Below are 15,511 nucleotides of genomic sequence, written 5' to 3' on the forward strand. Positions count from 1 at the left end.
CATAAAAGAGACAAATGGACTTGTCTTCTGTAGCCTCTTTCAGCCTTACATTAGAGTAAATTATTTAGGAACCATTCATCTGGTAACCTTTGCGAAACTGTAGATGGCATATAGGAAGAAAAACTTCTAAGTGTTTTGCTGCCAAAGTTTGGGACCAGCTGGCATGGCAACTTGAGACTGCGCGAACACATATTAACTTTGAAAAATTACAGCAAATTAAACCAGGGTAATGAAGAGAGGGTGGGGAACCTTTTGAAATCTGGAACTCTCATTTTGTTAATGGCACAGGTTTTCCTCATTTTTCCCTGCTAGGCTGTGTAGATTTTTGCAGCTTTTTGGTAAACTGTTGTCAAGAAGCCCTACAGATGTTCTAGGTTACATATTTTTTCTCCAAGGGGCTGTGTCTTAAACATATCATGACTCTCCATCTCTTTTGTTACAGTGATCACGCTTCGATCACTTCAGTCTGTGTGAAAACAAAGCAAAAAACCGTTGTTACACAATGAGGACATTCCAGTAACTCACAGCAGCCAAACACCTGACTAAGCAGTGAAGTATTCCAAGGAAACTAACAACTCCTCTTGTTTTGGAGAATGAAGTCTTACACCTTTTCAGTGAAGAGGAATATCAAAAAAAGAAAATAAAATCAGTATCACCTGATGTTAAAAAAGTAAGAAAAAAGAAAGTATTGGACCTATAGTTTATAAATAAATTAACAGCTCTTCCAGTATTCTCGTATTGGAGAGAGAAGCTTATTATTTTAAAGTCTCCTCTTGTCACTAAAGAAGGGGCCATTCAAAGGACAGCTGCTCTCCTTGTCCACCAAACAGATGTTCTCTTTACTCAAAAGCACATCTACAGCTAAAGCACAGAAAAAGAAGTGGTTACTGTTTCAGAAAGGGAGAAAAACCCTGTCAAATTCAGTTTTTATTTGTCTCTTTTCTAATAAGCCTGAATCTTCTTCCAGCATTAACAGGAAATGCGAAAGGGTAGGACAGAAAGAAAAGACAATAATGTATTGATTAAACTTTTAAATAGCATGCAAAATTGAGATAAAGAGCTCAATATTGGCTTAAGTCTACTTCCAGTTATTTCAGTGGCAGTTTGCTCTGCTCGTACTGAAACAGAAGTGCAACACAGCATTGTTTAAAACACAAGTAACTGCCGCCAATTGTAAGAGATCATTTCTATCTGGGATTTAAAGGATAATGTATTTTTTACATCAGATCCAAACTAAAACTAAAGATGTTCAGAATCTAATTGAAAAAATAACAAGCAGTACCTAAAACAGAGAACAAAAGCTAAGATTTTGTGAAAACTCCATTTTGCACTGGGCTAGGTTAGTGTCCTGAAAGGACAACACACCAAACCTGAAACCTCTACAGGAATCAACACCCAAACCTTGAGTAGTAACAGGTCAACATAACTACGGAGTTGACTCATAAAACGACACAGCCAGTGAATTTTACCTTTCCCGCAGAAAAAAGCTCTTAATCTGAAACAAACACATGAACAAATACACTTGGCAGCCAACAGCACGCTGTCAGGAAGATATACCGACACTGTGAAGTACTTAGAATTGAGGAGAGAAATTACCGTAGCCCCATGCTGTTGTCGTTCATCATCAGAGCAAGTTCCCCAGGCACTTCATCAATGGGTACATCTCCTGAGCCAGGTCCGTGGCCTCTAAACCTGAAAAAGCAGAGTTAGCTGGTTTTTTGGATGGTCAAATCATCACACCAAGAAAACACACAAAGGTGAGTCGTGTGTCTACAAACAGAGCACTTAATAAATTTGAATGCAGAAGCTTTTGTGACTGCTTTCACACTTTCAAATATACTTTTGTATCAGAAGGCTGACATGCCCAGTGCCTTTGCTTCTAAAGGTTTCCATTGGGGAAAAAATAGAAAAATTTCATTTACTGATTTCCAAGGACCTGCTCCCTTAAGAAAATGGTCACAGTATCCAATAACAAACAACCCCGTTGGGCTCAGATTACAGCTCCAGCAGCACCAGAGCTCAAAGGCATCGTGTGTAAACTGCATAAAATGCAGAATTCTTTTGAGATGGTTGTGTCTCCTGAAACAATGGGTCCACAGATGATACTCCATTTTTGATAGATTACCTCACCTTTTTCTTTCTCTCCAATGAACACAGAAAAGTCAACAATAGAGGTACTTCTCTGCTTTTATTTGAGTAAAATTCCTGTTTCCAGGTTTTACTCCTGTGTGCCTACTGTGGTGTGGCTGGCACCAGGAGACACCAAGCTGCCCCTTCCCTGCACACACCCCCTTTCTGGACACCCAAGCAGCTATTTCAGACAGAAGGAAACTGCAAACTGACAAGTACTATGCTCACTCGAGGCTAAGTAGGGAAATGTGGAAAATTAAAATGCAATTACAATGCAGCATGGCCAAAAAAAGGATCAATTCATACTTTCACTAAAAGAGCAGAAGAGTTAATAGCCAGTAATTACAAATGGTCAGACCTTTCACTTGTCTTTCACTTTCAGCAGCTCAGAATGGACCTTAACCAGCACTCCACCCATGCAGAAGGACAGGCAAAAATAAACACTATCTGGAAATGGATTTTTGTTGTATTGCTTTTTTTTTAAACTGTCATGATGTTAAGAGATGAACTAGGTTAGAGTCTCCTGACAATGAAGCAAAGGGTATTTGAGCTTAGCTAAACAAATTCTTATTGTTTGTAGTATATAAAATTACCCTGTTAAGAAGTGCAGAAGTGAATTATATACCTAGAACTGAAACAGAACTGTGATGCCCAGGAGATTTACCTGTATATATCAAACATTTAATTCTAAAGAGACAGAGTATTTTTTTAAGAGCAAGCACACTATATTCTAGTTGCTTTTCTTCAAAAGAATATGGCAAATGTGCCTTCACCTGCACCTCTAAAAAGACATTACAAAAACACTGAGTCCTCAGATTGATCACACATGGTTTTCTTTCATACAATTCTTTTAGGTAACTAGAGCTATGTAAACCAGGAAGTTTTTCAGAAAAAAATAATGGCTAAAATAGCTATAATAGCATTAACAAAAACATCATTATATATTTAATGTCCATTTTTTCTGGGCTTATGATGCCTCAAATGCTGAAAAATATCCATCAGCAATAAAAACACCAAAGAACTCAGTGTGTCTGTCCTTCATATTCTACTTGGTTTTCATTAGAGGGATGCATGCATAGAATTAACGTATTTGATGATTAAGAATCCATCTGTTCCTACTTAATTCTCAACTGAAGTTATAACCCTTCTTTGTGACCTCAGTCATTTTCAACACACATGATTGTGACTGCCTTTAAGACAAGTATTTTTAAAGCCATATAAACACATTATTTTCAATGTAACCCACAATCCAAGACAACAAATAAAAGACCACCTAAATTACAGTGCTCTCTTTCAGAGTTTGAAAAGCAACCAGGGGGATGGGATTAAGAAGCGAGGTGATATATTCCTCCATGGCTGTTGCAGTACGTGAATGTAGGAAGTGGGTCATGTAATGCAGACTTTCATGGGATGCTGTCAGCAGCTCTCATATTAAACGAGTGTCAAAATAAGCATCCTTGTGAAACCCTCCTATTGCTTCTTCTAAAAGACTGCTAGGTTTTTCCCCATCGCTTTCCCTTCCTAACGCTGAAATGCTGGTACTCAACGGAGTTACACTGGCGAATTCAGCTTGCTTTAACCTGCTTCCTTTTTAGTGTTGTTCTCAGCTCTAGTAATGTGATACCAATAAACCAGTTTCTCCCTCTTTCTCAGTCTCCACTTATATTGTCAGGAAGGTGTTACCTCACCTTCTGCAACAATCTCATGGGCCTTTCAAGCCATATCCCATATTTCTATGTTTATTGCCTTTCCCTTCTCCTAGTTTTAAACATGTTTTTTGCCTAAGCCTTGGCATTCTCCCTTCCACAAACACCAGTGGAAAAAAAATGTCCTTGCTACACAGAGCCACCTCCTTTTCCACATATATATATATGGAAAAAAATATTTACTCCACATATATGTAAAAAAAAAGATCTCCACCTTTTCTGTATAACACATTTCTTCCAGTCCCTACCTAGGAAGGTGCAGTACTTCAAAACTGACCTCTTCAAGGAAAGAAGGCAGAATGATGCATCTATGTCATCCACACTCAGCTGCTCTCTGGCCAAATGTCTCGTATTCCTTCAAGTGCCTGCACTGAGATCAACCTCTCATTTTCTTCTGCTGCTCTCTTCCTACCTGGTCTTTTAGCAGCACTGTTCTTGTGCCTTTCTACTACATGCAGTTTCCCAGCAGTATATATATAGTGAAATACTAAGAAGTCTCTTCTCTATATCACCATTAAAATTTGTGCTACAGGTCTTGCTTATCTTATCAGTTCCATTGTCCCACTTTAATTAACTATTGCCCATATGTTCATTAGAAATTTTAGATTCTTTTTTTTTTTTAATTATAAACCTCAAAATCACCTGTTATAATCCATGCGGGATTGGTGTAGTTGCTGTTGTTTCAGTAGCAGTTTTGCTTCTTGCTTAGCCAACAAATGTTGGAGTCGTTCTTTTTCAATTTCCAGCTCCATTTTCTGCAGAAGCAGCTTCTGCCGTCTTTCTTCATACAACTTTTTGGCCTGCTCCGTTTCCTTAGGCTGCGAGTCCATGCTGTCATTCAGCCCAGAAACAAGAGAGCGCCTAGAATAACCACAGGTTTTCTGAACCGGCCCAGAGTGTGTTCTAAGTACCTGGCTGACATGGTGGCTCTCTTGCACACTCCCTGAGCTCCCTACATGCCTGCAGGTACAACCATGACTCGCCTGCTGAGGGCACGTGCTCGGAAATTTATTTGCTTTCTGATCCACCTCCCGAGCTGGTTTTACACGGTGAGGGCTCCTCTGCTTGGCTGGGGAAATCACATTGTTACACTTTCTGTGCAAGCGATTTTCTACCGGGTGTTCCTTCAGACACTCCTGACGGTTGTAGTGGGTTTTAGTCTCATAACCGTGATTATTTCTGCAAGGCTGAGACAATGCAACACACGCTGGGCTCCCAGCCTTCGATGCTCTACTGTTCTTATAAACAGTTTGAGGTCCTGCAATATCCAAGTAGGAACCATCCAGCTCCAAAGATGGTTGTTGGCATGAGCTCGTCTTACTGAATACCTGCAATAAGAGAAACAATTCCCTGTGAAGTACCAAAATTTACCTTTGCGTATTAATTTCGCTTGGAAAAGGTGTTCTCTCAGAAACAGACTTGCTGCATCATGCTGATGGACATACAGCCAAACCCAAGAAAACGTTTATCAGAAGACAGACACAAATCCGCTATCAAATCTACATTTCATTCCATCTACACAAGTATAATAAATGTAAAACTACTGCCTGCAGGATCCTCAGCATTAAATGAGTCGCTTCAGAGTATCAAGTAGTTGTGAGCATCTAGGGTTACATAAAATCAACTTGAAGAGTGGCAAAAAAACATTAAATGTTAATGTTTGAAAATGTTTAATTTTGAATACTGAGCCAAAAAATCCATTCAGCCTCTATAAATACTCTTTGATTGGCCATTACACAGCAGGAGATTTGATGTAAAACATTTCACCTTGCACTGAATGGGATATTACTTACCGCTGGAAATTTGATGAGAGTTTTTGAAATATCTTTACAGAAACACAGATAAAAACCAACTACTTTCTGTAAAAAATGGTTGTACATCAAAAGCTGTCATTTAAATACAAAACATGTTTAAATTCAGCTATAAATGTAAGTGATTTTTCAATTAAGCTGGGCAAGTGATTATACTCTGATAAAACTCTGAAGAAAGAAAGCATCTGTAATTCACATTTGTCAACCCAGTGCAGGCGAATTCTAGTGCTTTTGTGATACTTGTGGATATTATGTAACAGACATCAAAATCCTGCTTGCATCCTGGAGTATCTTTGCACTACGGTTCATCTAGACAGTTAAACATTTGAGATTTTATGTACATCAGAACAGCAGTGAATCAGGCACCCACATTTCTTTTGCTGTACCTGTGCATTAATTTCAATAACATACTGTATTTAAACTCCCCCAGCCTCTGTGACCTTTCACAAAGACCTAATTTTTTTAATTACAGAAGCCAGGTTTGTTAAAGATAACAACACTACTACAGTGGAAGTGGTTTAGCAGGGAAATTTGATGAAAAGTATTATCTGCACTCTGGCAATAGATAGGGGTTGTCCACATAGAGTGGAAACAGTCAACAAGGCCCAAAACACTAGAAGTTAGGAATGCAAGCAAGCATCCAGTGATGATTAGAATAGAGAGATATAACCCAAATCTATGCAGTGTTTATATGTATAATTTAAATTCTTTTTTATAAATAAACAAAATACCAAATATACTCTGCTGCCCTTCAAGACAACCAATTACAAGTTTCTTGCAGACTTCACAGAATGTAAATTAACATGGATTAGCACCTGAATACTGATATTTTATTATTTCCAGTTTTGTGGATACAAATAGATCCTCTCTGCCATGTGATTGAAAGCCAAGGATGTCATGCTTTGCCCCAAAGGGCCCAGTGATTTGGAGGCCTTTGCATTAATGTCAGTGCTAAATGTCTGAGCAAAGTCTGGTACTTGGGCTGGGTGAAAAGTGCAGGACATGAAAATATTTTAGAGTCAGAGGGGCAGGCAGGGCAACTGAGCAGAAATGCAACATGCTGCCAGAAAGACGGAGTTTTGTTATTTATTATTTGTAGCATGCCATCCTTGTCTGCAGTATTTTCTAGACAAATAGAGACTAAAAAGACCTTTTAATCTAAATTAGACAATACATAAAGGGACGACCACCAACTGGAAAAAATATTACAGAAGACGTAAAGTAAGAGAATCCTGTGGTTACACGCCCTCTCTCGTTTCCCACCTCACCTGCTTCTGCTAGCATAGCTTTTAGGGCACCAAGAGAAAGAGACTTTCAAACTGGCCGGTTTCCCAGCCGCCTACAACAGCGGAAGGTGGCACACCTGAAGGTGTTCGTAGGGGATCTTTATCAGAGCTGGAAGCTTAGGATGGTCTACAGACAGCGTACACCTACCCTTCTGCAGCCCATAAACAGAAGTAAGCAGGAACAAAAAAAATAAAGACTCAAAAGATGAAATAACTGCGAATTTCTTTATTTTAGCAGTTTGTTTTATTGACTGAAGAGACAAGAGAAATCTAAGCACACTAACGAAGATGATACAAAATAATCATCAGGAGCAGGTTTAAGAATAAAGGCCCATGTGGCAAATTAACTTCATGGCTGAGACTCTATTAAGAGTCCCTGAAGGCCCTAAAGAGAGGTACCAGTTAGCATTTGTTGACCTTGGCTGCCATTAAATCTGCCCTGATGGTCTCAGAAATGGCATTGACATTTAAAGACTTCATAACAAGGCAGAGAAACTTTAATGTTATTTCACATTTACAATATGTTTGCAGGGGGGAAAACTCTCATTAATCTCATTTAATGCGAGTGGGGGTTTTTTATTCCTTCTCAAGGAGGTCATGCTAGGCAGAAGACTAAGTTCCACCATGCCTTTGATGGCTACTCAGTACTCTGCAGGGCCTAACCCCAGGAAAAATTAACTCCTGAGAGTCAGAAGCTAGTCGACAACTTACTTAGCAATTTGTGTTTGTCTGTTAATGCTTTAATTGAAAACTACAGCTGGATGGCAGACGCTGCAGGGCAACAGACTGACATTTACACTACCAGGGATCAAATGAGACCAGAGCATGCCACGACAGAACTATAAGATGCAGGCCAGGTGAAGGGGAAAATTAAAAAACCCAAAAAATTCCAAAGACACACCTACTACCATGAGTCTAAAGACACACAAGCATAAGGAATTGGGTAGTTTTACAAGATGAGTTAAAGAAAGATATTGCCTGCGGGACACATGGAAACCATGACGGACCATGATGGAACAGCTGTGCTTTCCCCTCTGTGGAGCTCTTCCAGGCTAGCTGTATGGTATTTAAAGATACAACTTCCTTTAACTGAGGTTTAAACAAACAAACAAACTCAGACTGCTCCTTGCAACATATGGAGTTAATAAGACTTGATCAGATGTGAAACTCTTGCATAGAAACCAGGAGATATTAAAAAATAGTTCAAATAATCTTTAGAGGGGTTTAAAGAGGAAGACGTGGGGAGCTCTACAAAATCTTTACTGCAATCCCAGTAATTTTTGCTCAGGGATTCAGAGCAGAGCTTAAACAAACATCCAGTCCTTAAAACTTCCTACAAACAGACAAACAGCACACCAGTTTTATGCATGCAGCATTACGATCTCGGCAAGTTCTTCTTAAATGCCACTTGTGCGCTCTGCAGCGTTAATTCACAGCGCTAGCAGCGGAGACACCTCCACAGACTGACTCCAGCACACAGGGCTTTGTACGGCAAGGGGTGAACCAGTAACTGGACAGATCTTACAATCTCAGCACAGGCAAGGTCCTGACTGATTTCACTGGTAGCTCTGCATGTACTACGCACGTTTAAGAAACAGCCCAAAGTCATTACCTCGAGAAGTCTTGCACTCTGAGGGCAAACGCTACGGTCCTAGCAAAATACAGTGCTGTTACAGAGCACAGCAAATTTCCTACAGGTGTTAACAGGGTCAGAGTTTAACCCATAGCAACTGGGTTTGTAGTATGTAGCTGAAACATATTTTAATTCAGAAAAAGAGGCTATAAACTAAATTTGTTCTCAGTTCTATCTTGAGAACATTTCTCTAACCCGGGTTTTCAGTTCTGGGGTTTCTTTTGGTGAGGTGGAAACAGAGGAAGGAACACGCAGGTTGAGAACAAGACCATTGTGTTGATCTGAGCAGGGACCCTGGGGGAAGCCAAGAAGAACAATCAGAAGTAACCAGAGGAGAAATACAGAGATTTAAAGATATTTAAAGATGAAGAAAAACATCTAAGTGGACAAATTAGTATGTACCATAGACAGGGACACGTTAAAGAGCACCAGGGGCACATATTCATAGAATCACAGAATGGTTTGGGTTGAAGGGACCTCAAAGACCATCTAGTTCCAACCCCCCTGCCATGGGCAGGGACACCTTCCACTAGACCAGGTTGCTCAAAGCCTCATCCAGCCTGGCCTTGGACACTTCCAGGGATGGGGCATCCACAGCTTCTCTGGGCAACCTGCTCCGTGACTACTCACCCTCTCCGTGAAGAATTTGTTCCTGATACCCAATCTAAACCTCCCCGCTTTCAATTTAAACCCGTTACCCCTTATCCTGTCACTACAGGCACTTTTAAAAAGTCCCCCCCAGCTTCCTTGTAGCCCCTTCAGGTACTGGAAGGTGCTATAAGGTCTCCCCGGAGCCTTCTCTTCTCCAGGCTGAACACCCCCAACTCTCTCAGCCTTTCATCATAGAAGAGGTGCTCCAGACCTAGCTGACACATTCACTAAAGTACAGATCCCAAACCTAGAACTCAGTCACCACCATGCAGTGTTGACGTATGGGTCTCATCTGAATGAAGCTTGGCTTTGTGTCTGCAGGTCTATTGACAGTATAAGCACTTGCTCTCATCAGTCAAATGAGGAGAATATATCATAAATCAGTTCAGGTGGGATATCAGGGCCACAGAAATGCCGTTTTAAGAACAATTATTTCAAGTGACAGGACTATTCGAAGTGTATTACTAGTGATTAAGGAGCTATTCTTTCCAAGAGTTTGTAAGAATTTATCAAGGAGAATGTAAAAAGCTAAAGATTTTAAAGTAAATTAGTAGGAACTACTGAAGTCTATAATTTTTTTTTCTTTAAATCATACAATACTTTATTAAAATCTCTACCATAAGTAAGCTAGTATCAGTCATTACAAAGTGCTCACATAATAGCAACTGTCTCTGTCAGTACCTAAGATAAATACAGTAGATAACTCGGAAGGTGAGCTGACCATTTTTCAAGCAAGAAATAAAGCACCATTTTCTGTAATAATTACATGTAGCTATGATTACCATATTCCACTGAATAGAACAAGTGGTCTCAAATCAAAGAAACAATATGTGAATGACAGTCACAAGCCAGTATTTTTCCTGTAAAAATCTACTGAACTCAGTACACTGAACAGGTGTAGCAAAAAAAGAAAGAAAAATAATAAAATAAGATCACATCACAGAAAAAGTGAATCTATAGCTGCTAGCTGACAGCACAGGAACACCTCCTATGTTTGCATTGCCTTTAATTTTTTTCCTCCTCTTTGTTAAGTGGGTTTGAGCTGGGATGCCAGGTGCACAAAAAACCTGCATTCAAAGTTGCATGTGAGCATTTGCTGGCACTCAGCTTTAAGTATATATTTTGCATTCATAAACATGCCACCCTTCTTCTTCAGCTACACAAATATTGTAGATAATCTCTAACAAACGCTTCCATTTCAGATCAGCAAACTGGTTTTACGTTGGCTGATAAGGCAGTCATTAATAATACAGTGCTCCAAAAAAACCAAGGCGAGGTGCCTGTATGTGCAGTCTTGGAAGTCACTGTGAGCAGAATGCCCATTAAGCCCAAACAGTACGTACGCGTGGCAATGCAATACCTGACCACTAAAATTAAGCAAACATGTTTGCTTTCCGAAACAAAACTATATCAGACCTGTTTGCACTATAGAAAAATGCCACTGCGCTAATCTTGACAGCACCAAGTCTAACTATTAACATTCAATGTGCTGCCAACATTATAAAAACGAAAAATCACAATCTTCTGACTTCAATTTTTTACTTCTGCCCTTTATTTTACTGAAGAATCAGTAGTTCAAGACCTAGATAAATATTTCAAAAACTATACTATTTGTGAGCAGAGCAGGTCACTACCATTTCCCAGTGCATTTGGAGTTCATGTGAAATAAGGGCAGAAGAGTGATGAGCTGCATTTCTAACATGGGCATACACAGAATAGTTGTCTAGCTGATAGAGAATGCGTAATGCAACATCTGCACGGTGTGCCTTGCCAAAGCCCATCCCAAATAAATGTAGTGCACTCTCCCTAGTGCAATTAACTCTCGTACTCTGGCAGGTTTTGCTAGAAGATCATCAAGGTAGATTACCTTCCAGCATATGAACTAAATACTTACAGGTGTTATATCATCAGTTATTACTTACAAACTTCTGCATTTAACAAGACATCCAGGCAAATGAATGATCTAATTTATGAATTATTTATAAGAATTTCACAGCATGCTCCTGGCGTCATCCATGGCCTTTTCCAGGTCATATGACACCAATTAGAGCTGAATTTTAAATTATTCAATAACCTGAACTCTCTTGTCATTTAACATATAGATATCAATGCAGTAAACAAGTTAAGTCTAATGGGCCCTGGAGGTTTGCGTTCCTCCGCCCATCAGCAGCAGAGGCTGTATGCTACCACCGGAATAGAAAATAATAGAATGCAGCAGTCAAAAACATTTGCAAGGTTTTAATAAGTTATTTTGGCTCCCTTAGGGATTTTAGTGTAACTTACAAGCACTGAATCTAAAACATATTAAAGTCCTTAGCTATGTGCTTTTAAAACAAAATTAGGACATAGCAAAAGATCAGGTCTGACACTAACCCTAATTTAGGCCCTTAATTTGAAATGTAGCGGAAATTACGGTGTAAGCAAGATTTACTATGCACAACTCATTACCTTCAGGCTCTCCTACAGTATAGCCGAAAATAGCCCCTCTCCCAACATACATACATCTGTCTAAAGATAAGGCTACATGCAGGGAAATGGAAACGTCAATTTAACAGCTATCTGTTGACAGGTATACCTCACACTCCTTAGCAATTGGGTGGAGAAGGGACCTCCACCATCCTTCTATCCTAACAGCACTGGAGAGACCAGCACTTTAGGAATCCATCTGGATTTGTGTGTTGGCTTCAAGACGTACCCATTTTAAGAAGAGGTTTAAGGACCTTTGCAGAACATTATAAAAGAAGAGAGAGGGGACGTAACAGCCTCTGAAGCAATGCAACAGACATCTTAAAACCATCATTTTCCACGACGACTACAAGAAGAAATCAACAGCAAAGGTACCGGAGAGGAACAGCACAATTAGATACGTGATTCTGCCTCAGTGTGAAGTCTGCAAGACACACACAGCAAGCAGACCACATCCTGGCTCCAGATCAGTTGCCCTCCGACATTGCGTGAGCCTGCGAGCATGGCTTCATGAGGGAAGGAAGACGTACAGAACCCCCACCTACTGTTGATTCCAGCCTAAGAAGCCCAAGACATACTGGAAAAGATCTGAGATTAGGTGCAGCCCATACAAGCCTGAACTGTGCCCAGCACCGACGGACTTATTTTTAGAGCACCTGTGACCCGGCTTTCCGAATGTTGCTGTAATAAACCCTAGGCCCACTCCTGCAGACGGTTGCTTGCAGACCCCTGTCTGGGAGGACCCAGCGACCCCACTCATCCACACGCACACCTCCTTTGCACTCTCACTGCTTTGCAAGGATTAAAAAATTTCCCGAGCAACATCCAGGAGCAAGAGGAAAAGATGGAAAGGGAGATTTCATCCTTTTAAACATTAGGCAAGAAGTTCTCTAGCTGCTGCTGTCAAGATGAATGTCAAAAAAAAATGATGTTGAGAAAACATCATGCCAAATAAGTAAAACCACACCTACCCAAAATGTCTAGCAACATTTGGAAGAATAAGGATTTAGATAAAAGAACATAACATTGGATTTTCTACCCCCAAACTTATCATAGGAGGGAGCTGCAAAGTAGCTTTTTTTCTTTTTTTTTTTCACTTTTAAAGAAAAATAGCAGAGAAGGGCAGAAAAAAAAAGACAACTGCCTAATCTCACAGCACACATTTTAAGAACATACAAAAATAGCTGTAAGGGATTTTATTTTGGTTAACAGCCAGATTTAGTTTCAGTCTTATGCTGGGCAGCATTTGATTATTTCACATTAAGGGTAGTAACATGTTGGATGATAAGAGAGGAGTTCATATTGGTTTTTACTGAAGAGCAATTTCCATGAGGTATTTGGTCCTTCAATGTAACTTTTTCAAGATTATTTTAAAAAACAAACAGATTTGTACTTGGCATACCAGAAGCTACACGTTACTGGCTACCTCCAGTCTCTTTAGAATTCAATCAACATTTGCTCCAAAGTCATGCTTTCCTAGCTCCAGACACAAGACAAAAGGGCAAATATACCACGACCCTTATAAATAGCCCTGATTACTGTGATCAAACAGAAGACAAATACTTATGTGGATAGGAACTGTAGAGTTTGATGTGTGAAGATTCCTGCAGTAGAGGACATTGAATCAGCATTTGCCAACAGGCACCTCATGATGACAGCCAGTATCACCATTCCCCTGTATTTATAGTGGGGATAACTGTGCTACCATTGGACAGTGATGATTTTTAAGTAATAGACACAGTTCATTCAGAAAGCTTAGCGGTAAGTTTTACTTCCTTCAGAAGGTAAGTGTGTCCTGCAGAGTCCCTGGGGTATGCAGGCTTCAAAATACCTCTGCTGCACAAAGGAAAAAAAAAAAAAAAAAAGGATGACATCTAAGAATTAGAACCATGTTCAGAAGTAGAGACAGTGTTTTGGGGAAAAACATACAACCAGAAAGTTATTTAAATGATACAGAAACCCCACAAAAGCAAAAACAGAGAATCTTTTGACTTTAAAAGAGCAGAAAGGTGTGCCCAAGTGAGCGTGTGCTGTCAGGAGTGTCCTTGTGATAAGAGCCAGCCGGCATTTAGATTCTGCTAATGATCCCATCTCTGGGAAATAATTCATAAAAAGTAAACAGTAATTTTCATGCGTCTGCCCTTTTGATCTTACATTTGTAGGGAGTATCCTGAGGCTAGCTGTGGGCACCCCCGTGGCTCGGGCTGATTGACCTCTAATCTGCCCCTCAAGTAACGATCATGCCAAGGAATGACAACAAGAGTTGCATGTAAGCAGACATTTCAATGCAATTCCGTGAAAGACAGGCTGACTCACTTCATCTTGTCAAAGAAGTTTCACTTTAGGACTCTTGATGGTAATGATGCTATTCTTCAGAATAAAGACAGGAACAAGACTAAGGCACCAACACCTGCCTGGCACTCGCTTTACAGTAACTGGCCAAATCCTAGTGCAGGACGGAACAACGGGCAGCCCCATGACTATGTGTTAAATAGTCTTGGTAGCAGAATATTAAGAAAATCCTCTAGAATAATCAAGTCAGAACCATGGTACTTGTCTTCTCCACATTTCAAAGAAGTATATATGCCATTTACTAGAAATCTAGAGGCTTACACACTGGCTGTTCACAGTCCCATCAGCTTTGAGTTCACAGCGTGCATGCTTTTACCCCACGCTAACCCACAGCAAACACAAGACGGTAGACATGGGGAAACGTGTCTCTATCACTGGGAACGAAGCTAAGACATAAAAAGCCCAGTCCAGAGCAGCTGACCTGCAGAAACTTGCCGTCATACTGACCTTGCCGTCATGCCAAGGTGACTAATTTACCACGAACAACTTCTTTAAAGAAGGGATTGAGGAAACTATAAATTAAGATGCTAGATTACATAGAAATGGGATCACAAACTACTTCTATTTCAAAGTAGTACTGAAAAACCATGCATACTCCTGTTGTGGTTTAACCCCAGTCAGCAATTAAGCACCACACAACCGCTGGCTCACCTCCTCCAGTGAGATGGGGAACAGAATAGGAGAAAGAGGTAAGAAAACTTGTGGGTTGAGATAAGAACAGTTTAATAATTGAAAATAAGTGAAATAAAATAATGATACTAATGATATGAACAAGACTAATAATATATAGTGCAAATACTACTACTACTAATAATGCGTAATGAAAATAATGAGAAGTATTTTCCCATTACTTTCAACACAACAAATTATACAACCACTTACCAGTTGCTCACCAACGCCCAGCCACTCCCCAAGCAGCAAGAACCAAAGCCAGAGATAGAGACAGAGCTTGAGAGACCCAAGAGCCACACCCCAAGACAATTGCCCCCAACTTATACACCGAGCATGACGTTTGATGACATGAAATGTCCCTCTGGTCAGTGCTGGTCAGCTGTCCAGGCTGCGTCCCCTCCCAGATTCTTGCAGGCAAGAAGATGGGGACACAGGTGCAGTACGAGAAACTGAAAATGTGCTTGACTCGATATAAACATTGCTTGGCAACACTAAAAACATTAGTATGTTGTCAATATTCTGCTCCGCACAAATCCAAAACGTAGCCTCAAACTGTGAAGAAAATTAATTGCATCCCAAACAAAACCAGCACAACTCCCAGTGCACTGAAGAGTACAATGCAACATACAGATGGATGAACCTGTAGATTGGTAGCACTGGAGTTGCTACCAAGTCCCTTGATACTCTGAGTCGTCTCTGAATGCTGTCAGAACCCCACCACAGGCAGATATTACATATATATTATGCTTCCAGTTCCTGCTTCAGTCTTGCCACAGTAAATTCATATACCTGTTTAATGAGACT

At 40.2% G+C, this 15,511-nt stretch overlaps 1 protein-coding gene across 1 annotated transcript in view; it reads right to left on the reverse strand.

Annotated features, from left to right (window-relative positions):
* Positions 1–1,596: 1,596 nt before the first annotated feature.
* KIAA1328 (KIAA1328 ortholog) overlaps positions 1,597–15,511 on the reverse strand; it is a gene marked incomplete at both ends in the record, with an annotated part of 51,889 nt that continues 37,974 nt past the window's right edge. The window contains 2 exons of the mRNA XM_010161952.1: positions 1,597–1,692; positions 4,479–5,164. Of these exons, the coding sequence (XP_010160254.1) occupies positions 1,597–1,692; positions 4,479–5,164 (782 nt within the window). The remainder of the gene's footprint in view (positions 1,693–4,478; positions 5,165–15,511) is intronic.

This window comes from Eurypyga helias, unplaced genomic scaffold, assembly GCF_000690775.1.
Source record: "Eurypyga helias isolate BGI_N326 unplaced genomic scaffold, ASM69077v1 scaffold34650, whole genome shotgun sequence".
NCBI lineage: Eukaryota > Metazoa > Chordata > Aves > Eurypygiformes > Eurypygidae > Eurypyga > Eurypyga helias.